At 37.0% G+C, this 13,140-nt stretch overlaps 1 protein-coding gene across 4 annotated transcripts in view; it reads right to left on the reverse strand.

The window, feature by feature from the left end:
- POU6F2 (POU class 6 homeobox 2) overlaps positions 1 to 13,140 on the reverse strand; it is a 328,816-nt gene that overhangs the window by 260,165 nt on the left and 55,511 nt on the right. For 3 of the 4 annotated variants that reach the window (XM_048051634.2, XM_013192039.3, XM_013192036.3), the window contains exon 2: positions 4,789 to 4,960. In XM_048051634.2, the coding sequence (XP_047907591.1) occupies positions 4,789 to 4,960 (172 nt within the window). Of the gene's footprint in view, positions 1 to 4,788; positions 5,305 to 13,140 lie in introns of those variants that run through there. The other variant, XM_013192037.3, reaches the window with a different exon arrangement.

A 13,140-nucleotide genomic window follows, 5' to 3' on the forward strand; every position in this document is an offset into this window, starting at 1 on the left:
AAACACGATCAGCTGCAAACAACTTCTACCCTGTTCTACCACAGCACGTGCGTGTCTGCCTCTACAGAAAGATGCACGCATTTCTGGGATGCGGGTAACAACCCTGAAAAGGAAAACAAAATACCAAAACCAACTCAGGGCTTTGAAAACAAACCCTTGTTTACAGAAATGTGTGCGGATTCATTTAACTCACATAGCCCCACTCACTATTTCAAACATACACGGCATTATAAAAAAAAGCGGAAATCTGGTGGGGAACCAAATGAAACCACAGTTTTCAGTTCCAGTACAGGAAACCTAAGATTTAATTTCAGTGGAACAAAACTTTGCCAGCAAAAAAAGGTTAGCAGTCAATTTTTTATATATATATTTTTTCTCTCCTGCAGTCTTCAAAAAGGAAACACTTCTGCTCCACAATTAGAGGTTTGGTCTTGCACTCTCTGTAACACCTACAGCTTTTTTTTTTTTATTTATTTTGATAGGTTTGATGCATAGAACTACAGGCTCAATCTCAAAGAGCAACTTCTTACAATTTAGCAAAATTATCAACAGCTTAGCTTTACCTTTGCCGTCATCTAATTATGTCACAAATTACCTTTGAATAAGGATTCATTAGGATTTGATCCAACCTCATAAAAGCCAACCTCAGTCCACAGGTACTTTTCATGCTTGGACTAGGCACTCTTCCTGGAATTTTTACTGTACAGAGAATTTTATGCAAAACATATGCCTAGTAGCTATACCAAATTTGAATCTCAACAGTTACAATGTTAGACAGTTAAACATTTGTTTTTTTCCTTGATTTTTTTTTATACCAATACTTGGCAACTTATTCTAAACTTCTTTTAAAGATATTGTGTAAAAAGCCATCTAATTTAGGAATCAAATCCTGATGTGTTTATTCAAGCAAATGTACTACTTAACATTAACAAAAGCTTTTTTCTAATAAAAAGAGAGAAAATTGGCCTGTGTTACGATTTTGAAAAATATTGCAGAGTAAGACAAGTTGATCTGAAAATGATACCACCACGCATGTCAGACAGCCAGCCTCAATTTCTGTGTTTTTAATTGCTTCATGTGACTAAAATGGGAGATACTGCTTCACAACTATTTTAAACAGTAAATAACACACCACAAGATCTCTAGTAAAGCAACATTGCCTCATGCTGCTCAGCAAAACTGGGATTTCTGCAACTGGAATTCCATACCTGCACAAACTCCACACTTCAAAATGCTACTTCTGAGCTAATATGTCCATATTCTCAGACAATATGTCTGCATATTCTCAATAATATGTTTATATTAGCTCAGAATAGAGTCCTTTCCCAATATTTCGCACTTCAGAAAGTGCAAAAAAGTACTCTCTTCTTGTTTCACATTATTTCAATATCAGAAGTTTTTTTGCATTTTCGCATTTCTTTGCACTCAGATGCCCAAAAAGCCCACTGGTAAAAAAGCACAGGATGAACTTTACAGATGCGACACCCCCTCCCCACTCCAACTAAAAAAATAAAATTAAAACAAACTAAAAAAACCACAACACAAAGCAAAGCAAGCAAACAACAAGCAAATGCAACCCCTCTAACCACGGCTGCCCCTGTCACCACTCTCAGGGAGCAGTGCACCATAGTGACAAAGTGCCATATTCCCAGACACCTGTACACCAGCTTCAGGTGGGAGCTACTTCAAATTATCAGAAACTTATCCCACCTGGGGCTGGTATTTGGGACCCAAGGAGCTGCAGCATGCACCTTCTCTCTCACTGGCAGCAGAGCACCCATAAGAGAAACAAAAGTTTACCGTGCATCTTCCTGAGTCAAAAATAAGTATAATTAAGTGTAGCCCTGCCCTTCCCTTGCCTGCAGCAGGTTGTTGAAGTGGTTGCCATTTGTTTGATTAATTGTGCTATCTGCTACCAAAAAAAAACCAACCACACACACACAAAAAAAAAAAAACACTCAGTGTTTCTATGGTATGCAGTGCAATACTAAAACAACGAAGCTTAAGCAAAAAGAGGTGGATTTTAGGAAAAGGTACAGGTGAACAATGCAGGTCTTTGCAGAAATAAACCCATCTGTCAAAAGAAGGCTAAGCGGAATGCATCTGATGAGAAAGAAGAAAGCTTTCTGCATCTAATCATTCAATTCTGTTCATCTATATGAAAATAAGATTTGTGAAATATTGCTAACATCAACAAAACATAAGACACTCAAATGCTGGTCATTCATTCCAACTAAATCAGTAAATGATATTCGCAAATTTTTCAAAAAATGTGAAAGCAACAGTGTAGGAAAACTTTGTTCTTTATGGACCTGTCTCCTCCCCTTGACTTTTTAAAATGCCCCTCCCTCTCCTGCTTAATAAATTTTGGGGAAATTTTCACACAGCATGTATTACATGCTACATTATATAAAGAAAATTCTCATCTCTCATCACATGAAAGAAAGAGAAGAAAAATGTCAATCTCTATGCCATCATATGCAAAAAAAGTCCACAAATAAATGTAATTTCAGAGACTGCAAAGAAAGCCCCAAACTACGCATTCCTAACATGCTATTCATAACATTAAACAAAGAGAAACAGCTACAGAATAACCCTCCATATTTATGCACCAAATCTTTAAGCAAAACTACATTTTAAATGTTTACTGCAATATTATCTTAAAGGGACACATCCATGACATAAAAGTTAAGTATCTCTTCTAAATAAATTTGCTTCATTTATTCCTCAAATGTATCAAAATAGCATCACTGTCCCTTCCTTTATGTTCTCAAAGCTACTAAAATTAACTGGTAAAGGCTGCTGCTAAAACATCTGTAACATCTTTCATAATTGTAACAGAACCTAGACAAACCGCACATAAGTTCGTACTGAGTCACTTGAAGTATTTCACCCACTTTTGTTTACTTGGGAACATCTTTTTTGCAGTATAAAAATCAGGCTAGCAAACATCTTACACTCACCAGTAAAATCAACACAATATACTCATTTGTGTTTTGTTTTTCATTAGTGCTTTTAGGTACCAACTATATTTACAATTCAGAAGGAGATAAGATATTGTTGCACATCATTTCTATATCCCAAGCAGCAACTCTAATGAAAGTATCTGTGTGTATTTCAATCTCACTGCTGAGCATCCAAATAACAATGGCTCAAAAAATACCCTGCCTTTTATTACAATACTTGCCTGATCTAAAACCAGACATTTCAGTACCCTCAAATTAAAAGTCCATTTTTGTTTGTTACCTTGCTATATTTAATAGATGCAGCCTATATATTTGATCAAATAAAAAAACATAAACACAGCTAAAGATATTTATACCAATATATACAAGTAACAGCTTTCTGAATTTTAGCTCTTAGAATTCTTTTCCGGACTAAATGGACTAAAACAATTGTTATATGGTGTTTGAACATACAAACTGATAATTTCCATTATGTTTTCCATGGAAACAAAGATTACTAAGGGGGTGCTTAAAAATGGATGTGATATTTAATAATGGTTATTACCATAATTCAGAAAATAAATTTTAGATCTATTATTATTTTTCCTTATCTGTAGCAAAGTTACTTCGTAAAACATTTTGTGCTTTTTCGTCTCGTAAGGGGTAAGGAACATTTTTTTAAAAAAGAAAATTGCACGTATTCTTTTGTTTTAAAAATCTTGCAGCTCCTACTGTAGCTGGAAAACTGAAATCTGAACACTACTACAGATTTCCTTACAGATTATGAAATCGAAACTTGAATCTTAGAAAATGGGCTCTCTCTGTGCCTTAAAGCTGCATTCTCACTAAACAAGATCTTTCTCCCTTCGACTTCCACCTACAGAGTCGTGGAAAAAATAAGGAGTTGCCCTGTTTCTATTAAGGTTTATCTTAAGTCACAAACGGAAATAATGAAAAGGAACCCCTTCAGGAGAGCAGTCGCTCTAAACCCAAAATGTCACTATGTACCATATAGTACTGCTCCAGCTCAGACATCTATCAACATCTATCACTCAAGCACGCGCCTCAACAACTCTGCTCCCTTTTCTGATTAGAGATCAGAGTTGCTTGAGTTGGCTTACAGGGTGTCATCCATTTGAATGACAGATGTCTGTGTTGGAGTGCAACTCTTACTGCTTTTGTTTTGATTGTGAAAGGTTACACTTTCATCTGGAATAATTTAGGCTACTTAAAAATTAATCAGGTAATTTATTTTTGGCACATGCTTTAAAAGAAATATTTTATTTCTAATTTAAATTTTAAAAATATTACCTCCACATGCACTACCCTTGGTAGCCTTTGTTTACTCTCAGTACAGAGTGTTTTCTGTGGGAATGTTTCAGCTCTCTTCACCCAGCTTTATCTTTACCATTTAAAATGGTAACTCCTCAGTTTAGTCCAGCCTCAGAAAAGGCTGATAGTATATCAGACACTCATATCAGCACTTAATGCAATAAATGTTAATGAACCACTCAAATAATAATAATAATAATAATTAAAAAAAAGGATTCCCCCTCCATTTTTTGCATTAGAGACCACAGATCAAAGGAAAACATAAAATGTCTGCAACTTGCATAAAATAAGTTCATTGTTGACAAAAGTTTTCAGAATGTGACACTGTCATTCCAGTAGCCAGTTGCAATGGGAGCACAGGGCTGTATGCCTGCACGATCCAAGCTACTCCTTGGTACTTACAAGAAAATTGAGTGAACAAAAAAAAAAAAAGGAAGAAAAAAAGAACGGGGGGAGATTGCTCTTCCGGACAACATGGTAGCACTGAAATGAAATACCTAGACAGACTTACCGAAGAGCTTGCTGGGAGTGTCCTCGCTGTCATTTGATTCCACAGGCGCAAGCAGGGGCTCATTCAGCTCGTTGTCTGAAGTAGCTGCCTTGTCCTCACCTCTCAACTCTGCATTCATTTCACTCCGCAGTGACAGCAAGGGCTTACTGACTTGTCCAGCTATCATTGGATCCTAGGATGGGGGAAAAAAAAGAGTCAGGGAAAAAAAAAAGTGGCAGCTTTGGTGTGCGTATACTCTCTCTTCCACTCCCTCTCCCTCACACACACACATACACACACACTCTCTCTCTCTCTCTCTCTTATCTCTGGCTGCTCCTGCTGTTATTGCTGGCTGCAGTCAAGTGAAGAGCTATTACAGATCCAATGAGTTTTCCATTACTCCCCACCCTATTAAAGCTCAACTAGCATGTGAGAGATTCAGGATGCTTTGGAGAAAAACTTCTATGAAAGCAACATAACCAACACAGCTTTAATTGTGGGATGTGCTTTTTTGTGTGTACGTTTTTACACCTCGCTCTGCCCTTAACGTAGTAAGAAACAAAATTCCTGTATGCTCCAACGCCACAGAAGAGGAGCGCCCTGTGAGCACTCCACGGTGATTTAAAGAGGCATCCTCTGCTGTACAACATTAACACAACCAAATACACAATTTCTACCCTTCGAGTGTTTCTATGAAAATACACAGCAACAAATAGCCATTTCATTACATACATTCAAGAGAGACACAGATTTCTTCTAACTATTCTTGTCTTTGGGATGCTATGCTCCCGAAGTCAATAAACACACACAAGCACATATTTTTGTATTTAAAATAAAAAAACACAAACTATTTTTTTAAAAGATAAAATCAGGGAAGATACTTACACAAACAGTTTGCAATTATTCTCGTGTTTGGGACATTATATCCCCACAAAACCTTACATATATATATTAAAAATGTTTCTTGATGAATTGTATCTGTTTTATCTTCTGCTCACTGAGGACATTTGGGGGTCAAGCATTATTTCCGAGCACACACTATCCTCCCGTTTGCAAACTAACAGGTATAATATCATGACAGCAGGGAAACCAGAGCCCCCAAAAAATATTAAAAAAAGAAAGGAACAAGTGACCTTGTTGCGCTCTCTGGCAGCTATTTATTGCAAAGTTCATGCCTAAATGGTTCTTATGCAGAGAACAGGTGACCAGCGAGCAAGTAGGTTGGTTAGCATGTTCCCTCTGTCCCGTCACCACATTGGTCGATGTTTGCCTATGGGTTTTTTAATGTATTCATGTCTGAAAAGTGAATTTGATATGACACATGATAATCTATGAAAATGTTAATCAATACAAATAGTTTAAGCTGTCATCAAATGCACTTCTTTAGTCAATACTCATATCGCTGAAAACAATGTCACTGTCACCAGGGCTTAATTTGCACAGCACTTAAATATTGGACTCTGTGCATCAATGCACTCCTCTTCAAATACTGTAGGTAAACACATTTTCTCCCTATTTAAGGCTGAAGCACTCAGCACGCATTTAGCTGAGCCGAATCCTCCCTTTTGAATACCTTGATAGGTCCACTGGAGGGCAAAATTAATACTTAATTGAATCTCACAGTCATCAAAATAATCAATACTTTTTTATTATTTATTCTTTACAGTCTGTTGACTGTTTCAAACCTCTGAGGGAATGGTGGAAAGGATTCATGGCTTTGAAACACTGTCATTTAACAAGGTAATTTTCAGTGGGGCATTAGGGGTTGTGAAACATATAATAAAACAAAAATGGTGGCTTATAATAGGAAGAAAGAAAAGAATTATATTTCTGCCATCTAACAAAACAGGATAAATAAAAAAGCAAGTGCAGGGAGAGGGAGAAAGGAGGGGGAAGAGGGAGAGAAAGACTGGCTTTTGAAGGGTTTTATCATATCAAGAGCAGAGCTGAGCTTTCATAATGCTGACATTTCTCATCCTGACAATCCTAAACAAGTGGAAAGGATGAGATCGCAGATATCATCTTTCATCACATTCCCCAGCTTAAGAACCAACATGACAGCTTCTCTCCCCTTTACACTGTTAATTACTAAATAAAATACTGCTCTCTGTCAGCATTAGATTATTGCAGATAGCAACCACAAACATTACTCCATTGTTTTGTTTTGCCTTTTTTTTTTTTTAAACCAATGATACCTACCTTGAACTCTTCAGAAAATAAATTGGACTTGTGTCTACATATTGTAAATATATGAAACATAATCAATTTAATCAATGTGGTCAATCCATGTTATTGTCAGGCTAAATTGCTGGTGATTTATTAACATTTCATTTACTGTATTTATTAGCCAGCAACAATCTGAACATTTCTTAGATGATTCTTGGAAGGAAAGAGAATTTAACAGATTTCTTTTGCAAATGCTATAAAAACCCCTCTGACTTGTTTTGCCTCATATTCATAGTACATTATCGACAAAGTCATTTACCGAGGCAGGATTTTTTTGTTGTTGTTTTGCTTTCATATACTATATAATGCACTTTAGCAGATTTTCCAGCTAAAGGTCACTGTGAACACAATATTGTTTCTAAGTCTGGGCTGATGCCCTCAGCTTCAGCCATTCAAAACTAATAGCAAGCGTGCTTCCATAGCCAACGTGAATCGGGATAAAATTTGACCCTTTTCAGGAAAGTATTTTTGGGAGGGAACTAATCCCATCCACAAGCTACACAGCTAATCTGAGGACTAACAGCAATTTAATGGAGGATGCTGCATCAGTAGGATTCTAGATTAAATTCTCAGCTGCCAAATTTTGAAGTTGAATACATGAAAAATGGGATGAAGAATAATGTACAAAATGTGACAGCACTGGGAGAAACCTCACCCCTTAGATGTTAGTGGATTCACAGCAACTTCAACAGGGCTAGGATTTTACCTGTTATGCACATCAATAATTCGGCCTCATCTGGAGCACTTTGTTCATTTCTGGTTAGCCCAGCTAAGAAATACATCACAAAGATGTGCAGGAAAAACGATAAAGAGATTGAAAGGATTGGGAATGTTTACCTGACAAAAGTGAATAAGAACAAGTATGATCAAAGTATACAGAATAATAAATGGCAGGGAGAAAATGCAGATCAGGAACTATTCACCCTATCTCATCTGAGAAGAAAAAGGGCCTCCACTGAAATGGAAAAGCCGGAGTATCAAATAATAATAAAGATACTTTTCCAAACAATTAGTAGTGAAAACGTGTGGAACTCAGTGTTGCAGGATATCCCTCAGACCTGCACTTCAAGCATCCCCACAGACCCTTGCTTGACTTGCAGCCTCTTGCAGCGAATTCAGAACAGCTTTACAAACGCAGAGCCAAGGATTGTAAAAACTGAAATGTAAATTGCTGCCCCTTCACTCAAACTGTACCAGCACCTGTAGTTAACCTCCAGGGTAGCTCTGTGTCAGATGGTGAGTGAATGACAACTTTCTCTATAAGCAGACAGATTAGGTACTGTCTAAGTTTCTAGCCTACATGAAGACTAAATAAATCACTGAAATGATGGGTTGAGAGAGTTTGTTTCCTTCAAAAACATACTTTTAAAAAAAAGGTCAGTTTTTACTCCAGGTTGTCTCTAGACCTTCAGCTGCTTTTAGTACTTAAGAATGTGTCTCTTCTACAGTGGATTACACATGATTAAAAACTTATTTTTACAAACAATGTAATTCAAATTCCAGCACATGGCAAGTGGACTGGTCTGGAAAATTTCCCAGGGACAAGATGGGATTTTCCTGTTTTCCTAAGGGTTTCTCTCTCTCTCTCAAAAAAAAAAAAAAAAAAAAAAGTCCCCAGCACCCCCAAGATCTGCAGTAGCTGGTACGCGTCTGTCACAGTGGCCAGCTACTGGCCCAGCAGGCTCCTTCTTCTCCACCCAGCGGGGACCCAGGGTATCAGAGGATGAGCCGAGGCCAAGAATTGCATGTGCACCTTTTGCAGATAATCCCATCAGGATCTGTTCTCCTCCCTGCCCTGGATGTGCTTGCTTTTTGGAAGGTGAGAAAGATCAGGTTATACTTTGCAGCGCAGCACAGCGACTTCTGTTGATCAACACCCACACAAAAGTTTTAGCTATTCATACATAAAATTGAAAAGTTTAGGAATACATAAAAAAAAACCAGCAGGACGAACTTTGTGAAAAGGGTTTATCTTCTTTAAGTAGAAGGCAAGGGTACATAAAAAGGATATAATGCTATGGTATTTCAGATGGGTTTATAACAACAAGAGCAAAGCTCTTGTTCTAGGAGAACTGAGGAATTGCAATCCCCTTATTCAAAATATACCTGTAAATACCACGCATGTAGTGACAAATTTTACACGCATCTCTTGCAGATACTCATATAACTTGTCATCCATTTCTTGTCCAGCTAGCACCGGTATTACCAGACTTGCCTGTTTTCTATGAGCTTTTGCTGACAGTTCTGTGCAGCGAGTGGTCCTCCCTGCTGTGTCTCTCCCTTAAGGGCGGCTCATAGCTCCTCTAAGTCAGCTCGCAATAGCTGCCTGCACCTCTGCTCAGCTCCACCGCTCCCAGACTTGACTTCTACAAGCTGTTGGGCTTAATTTGCCAGTAAAAAACAAGTGGATTTGCAAATGCAAATTACAGCTCTGGTTACACACCCTCTTTCAAAAGCCAAAACCTTTAGTTTCTTTTCTGCAACACTGTACAAAATACAGAAGAATATATATCACCGTGTTAAAAGCTTTGTCTCTGCTCTTTAAGGGTAAAGGTGCAGTTTCTAAGCAAAACTATTTAGTAATCAAAGACAGCTTTTACACGAAACTGTATGGTTTTCATGTGAAACATGCCCTAGGCAGAGATCTAAAAAGGGGAGTACAAACTACTTTTATCCTTAACGTAGGACTTGCGTGATGATAGGGCTTTATAAAGGCTTCATGCACTGGTTTAGCCATTGGGCTAAATTTTGTACTCTGCACCATAAACATTCCTGGTCTGAATTTAATTATATTATTTTAATAACAGAGACAAAGTAAGATCCTTTGTTTTCCTTTTTTTTTTTTTTTAATTTTTACTTCATTTCTGTCTTAATCACTTCATTTCTGTCTTAAACATACTTTAAAGTAATTTTCTGATTTTTTTTTTCCTGACAATACGAAATAAATTATGCCCTCCTATAGGATTCTGATCATGCACAGAATTCAGTTAGGGACATACAGAGAGTGCATGTTTGAGCAATCACTCCAATTACGTTACCAATAAATAAAAGTTCACTGTTCAGATATTCTAATGATTACACCAAAAATTTTGATATTTTAGATTTCTTTTTAATCAAGACAGAGCACATCATAACCTCAGATAATGTTATTTTAGTACATAACTCATGGCTTTTGAGTGAGGAATGCATTAAAAATCTCTACTGGGAAAGGATTAATTTTATTTGTATCAAATACCAGTGAAATTTAGGAATGCGTTATCCTTTGGTCCTCTTAGGAACTGGTCCTCCTTCCTCTGTCTTATTGCTTTTAGAGGCATTCATTTTTTTTTTTTATAAAGATTTCTAAACAGACAATTTTGATTCTTCCTTCTTTAAACCTTGTATCTGCTGTCACTAATGTGCCAATATTTCTATCCCAATCAATCCATAGTGTGGCTTATGCAAATTTCTTTGAATCATCCTTCAGACCCCTGCTAGCCTCTGATCATTGCTACCTGCTGGCTGTCATTGCCCCAGAAAAGTTAGAAAAAAGCTTATTTTCTTCACAGCCACCTCTACCAGCATCCTTAGATGGATGTTTCTATAAGCAAAACAAACAAGACTGCTGATATGCGATCATTGATCTTCCTTCACTGCTTTAATCTTGTACTTCTGTTTACTGCATTACATATTTAGTTATATTACCTATATTACTCATATTTAACTTACTACGATCTTCAGCATTGCCTCTCCTTGCTCTTACAGCAAGAAGCTAATATATCCCCAGCTCTTCTCACTCAATATAAATATCATCACCCGAAACAGTCTCCACTTTTCTTCAGCTAGAACTATATTTATCTCCTCATGAAAATCTCTGTAGTGGAAAAGATAGTTCTGTTTTTCTCCCTTTTCTCAGCGCTACTTTGACTTTGGACATCATATTTCTGCAGTGATACTCATCTTCACATCTAATGGCCAGGTTGCAGTTAAAAAGTATTCTCTAGTTTAAAACAACATTGTAATAAGTTAGCAGTGTGCAATTATACCCATATAAAGTGTAGTATTACTAATATAACAATTTAATTTAGAAAGTTAGGGAGACTATCACTGCTCACAGTGCTTTCATTTAAATGTTCTTTTCAGGTTAGTCAGTGATGTTATAATGGTCTCCTTTGTTTATTTTCTTAATTTTAGGTCCTCTGGAAGTTGAAAAGGTTAGTGCTGCTTAATGTAACATAGATTCTGACAGAAAATGTTTTTCTGAAACTCATTGAGTTTTTAATTGTAGTTTTAGCAACCTTTTTTAAAAAGTTTTTTTTAACTACATTTTTATGCAGCAACGTCCTTCAAATTACTATGTCTTGAGATTTGAATAATACTTCAACATGGTTTTAAAACACACAAAAGTACCTCACTAGAAATCCTTTTCACCATACTGAACCATTTATTTTCCCTAATGAAAAAGTTTCACACGTTTCGTGCACCTATTGACAGAAAGCTGAAAGGTTCACAAGGCAAGTCCTCATCAATTTGTTGGTCAGGTTGCTCTGCAACACTAACAGGAGGCTGCAGAATGGAAACATACACATGGCAGCCACACAGTAATAAATAACTGGGTCACAATTTTATTTTATTGGGTTTATTGCTATAAGCATATCCCTAGCAGCTTCATATAGCAAGTCAAGCTGTATGCTTCAAACACGCAAGAAAGTTAAAGGATGCTGGTTTTACCATATACAACAAGAGGAGCAACTGTGTCAGCTGCATCTGTGGTCCAAATAAAGCAATCTGGAACCGGCCAGGAAAAAAAAAAAAAAAAAAGGAAAGAAAAAAAAGACACGAATCCAGCCATTGCATTTTTCCTGACCTACATGACATTTAGGAATCACTAATGCAAGAGTACCTACAGCACAGAAGTTTTACTCAAAACAATGCTTTTGCTCTTGGAGGTGACCTTACTACTTCTGATCCAGTTATTAATCTGACAAAAGATTCCTTCTGCTCCTCCTGTTGCAAACCATTTCATCTTTATAGTTTTCTGCCACACACACAGAGTAGCTACGTAGCTGTTATCTATTAATTCTAGGTTAACAAGAGTCCAGCCTCTGCCATATTCCAATGATTTCCCTTATTAAATGACATGCTGCTCATTAAAAAGGAGCTTGTTCATCCATGGACATATTTCAAAGGTTTGTATGCATCCAGAGGTCAAGAGCCAGAGAAGCTGCTATTCTGAAAAGCTACCATGGTCCTCAAAACACAAGATGGACCACAGCACACAACCATTAGTAGAAATAAGTCTTGAGAACAGTGTGAGAAATGAACCTTCTAGCTCAAGGTTCTCACAACCATATAAAAGCAGATGATTTTTGAGAGACCAGAAGAGCAAGCTCTATAGATCATGACAAGACACAGGTGGAACAGACAGTAACTTTCCACCACCACCACCCCCTGGGGCCAGTATGGAGAAATCAGCCCTCAAGAGACTTTCCCCCCCTACTACTCTTCTGCCATCTGATCTTCCAAAAAGAGTAGATCACATAAGAGAGCAACTAAATTCAAGATTAGAAGACAGCCCCTATCCGGAGTAAGACTTTGACAGTTTCTTCATAGAAATAGTGTACTGTTCCCTCTGCTCTGTTGGTTCTATTCAGCAGGGAGCTGTGTCAAACATAAAAAGTCATCCAAAAAATTCTAAGTCTATAATAGCTAAGATTTTCTAGAATTCATATACTGTGGGTCAACTTACCAGAGAACGTGAGAAAATTTTCATTACAAAGCAGAAGACATTGTCTTCCATTAAAAAAAAAAAAAAAAGTATTAAAACATTTCTGCAAAGGTATTCCTCATTCCTAGGGGAAAAAATACCATTCCACTCTAATGTAATAAACATATTGTAGCTGTCTAGAGGATTTCCTAAAAAAACAAAAAATTCTCATTTTCTGTAAAAATGATTTCACATAAGGTTGCTTTAGTCTCCACAATGACCACATAAAGGACACGATTCTACTTGCCAAATCATCTTCATACAAGTGCTCTTTCACCAGTCTGCCTGTTTGATAACCTGTTGTTGTTTATATTAACTTGACTCCTATTTTGAGGGAGCCTTAAAAACAAGATTTTTATTTAACCCCATCCTCTCTCCAGCCAATCTTCTGACATTAAAAG

The sequence above is a fragment of the Anser cygnoides genome, chromosome 2 (genome assembly GCF_040182565.1).
Source record: "Anser cygnoides isolate HZ-2024a breed goose chromosome 2, Taihu_goose_T2T_genome, whole genome shotgun sequence".
NCBI lineage: Eukaryota > Metazoa > Chordata > Aves > Anseriformes > Anatidae > Anser > Anser cygnoides.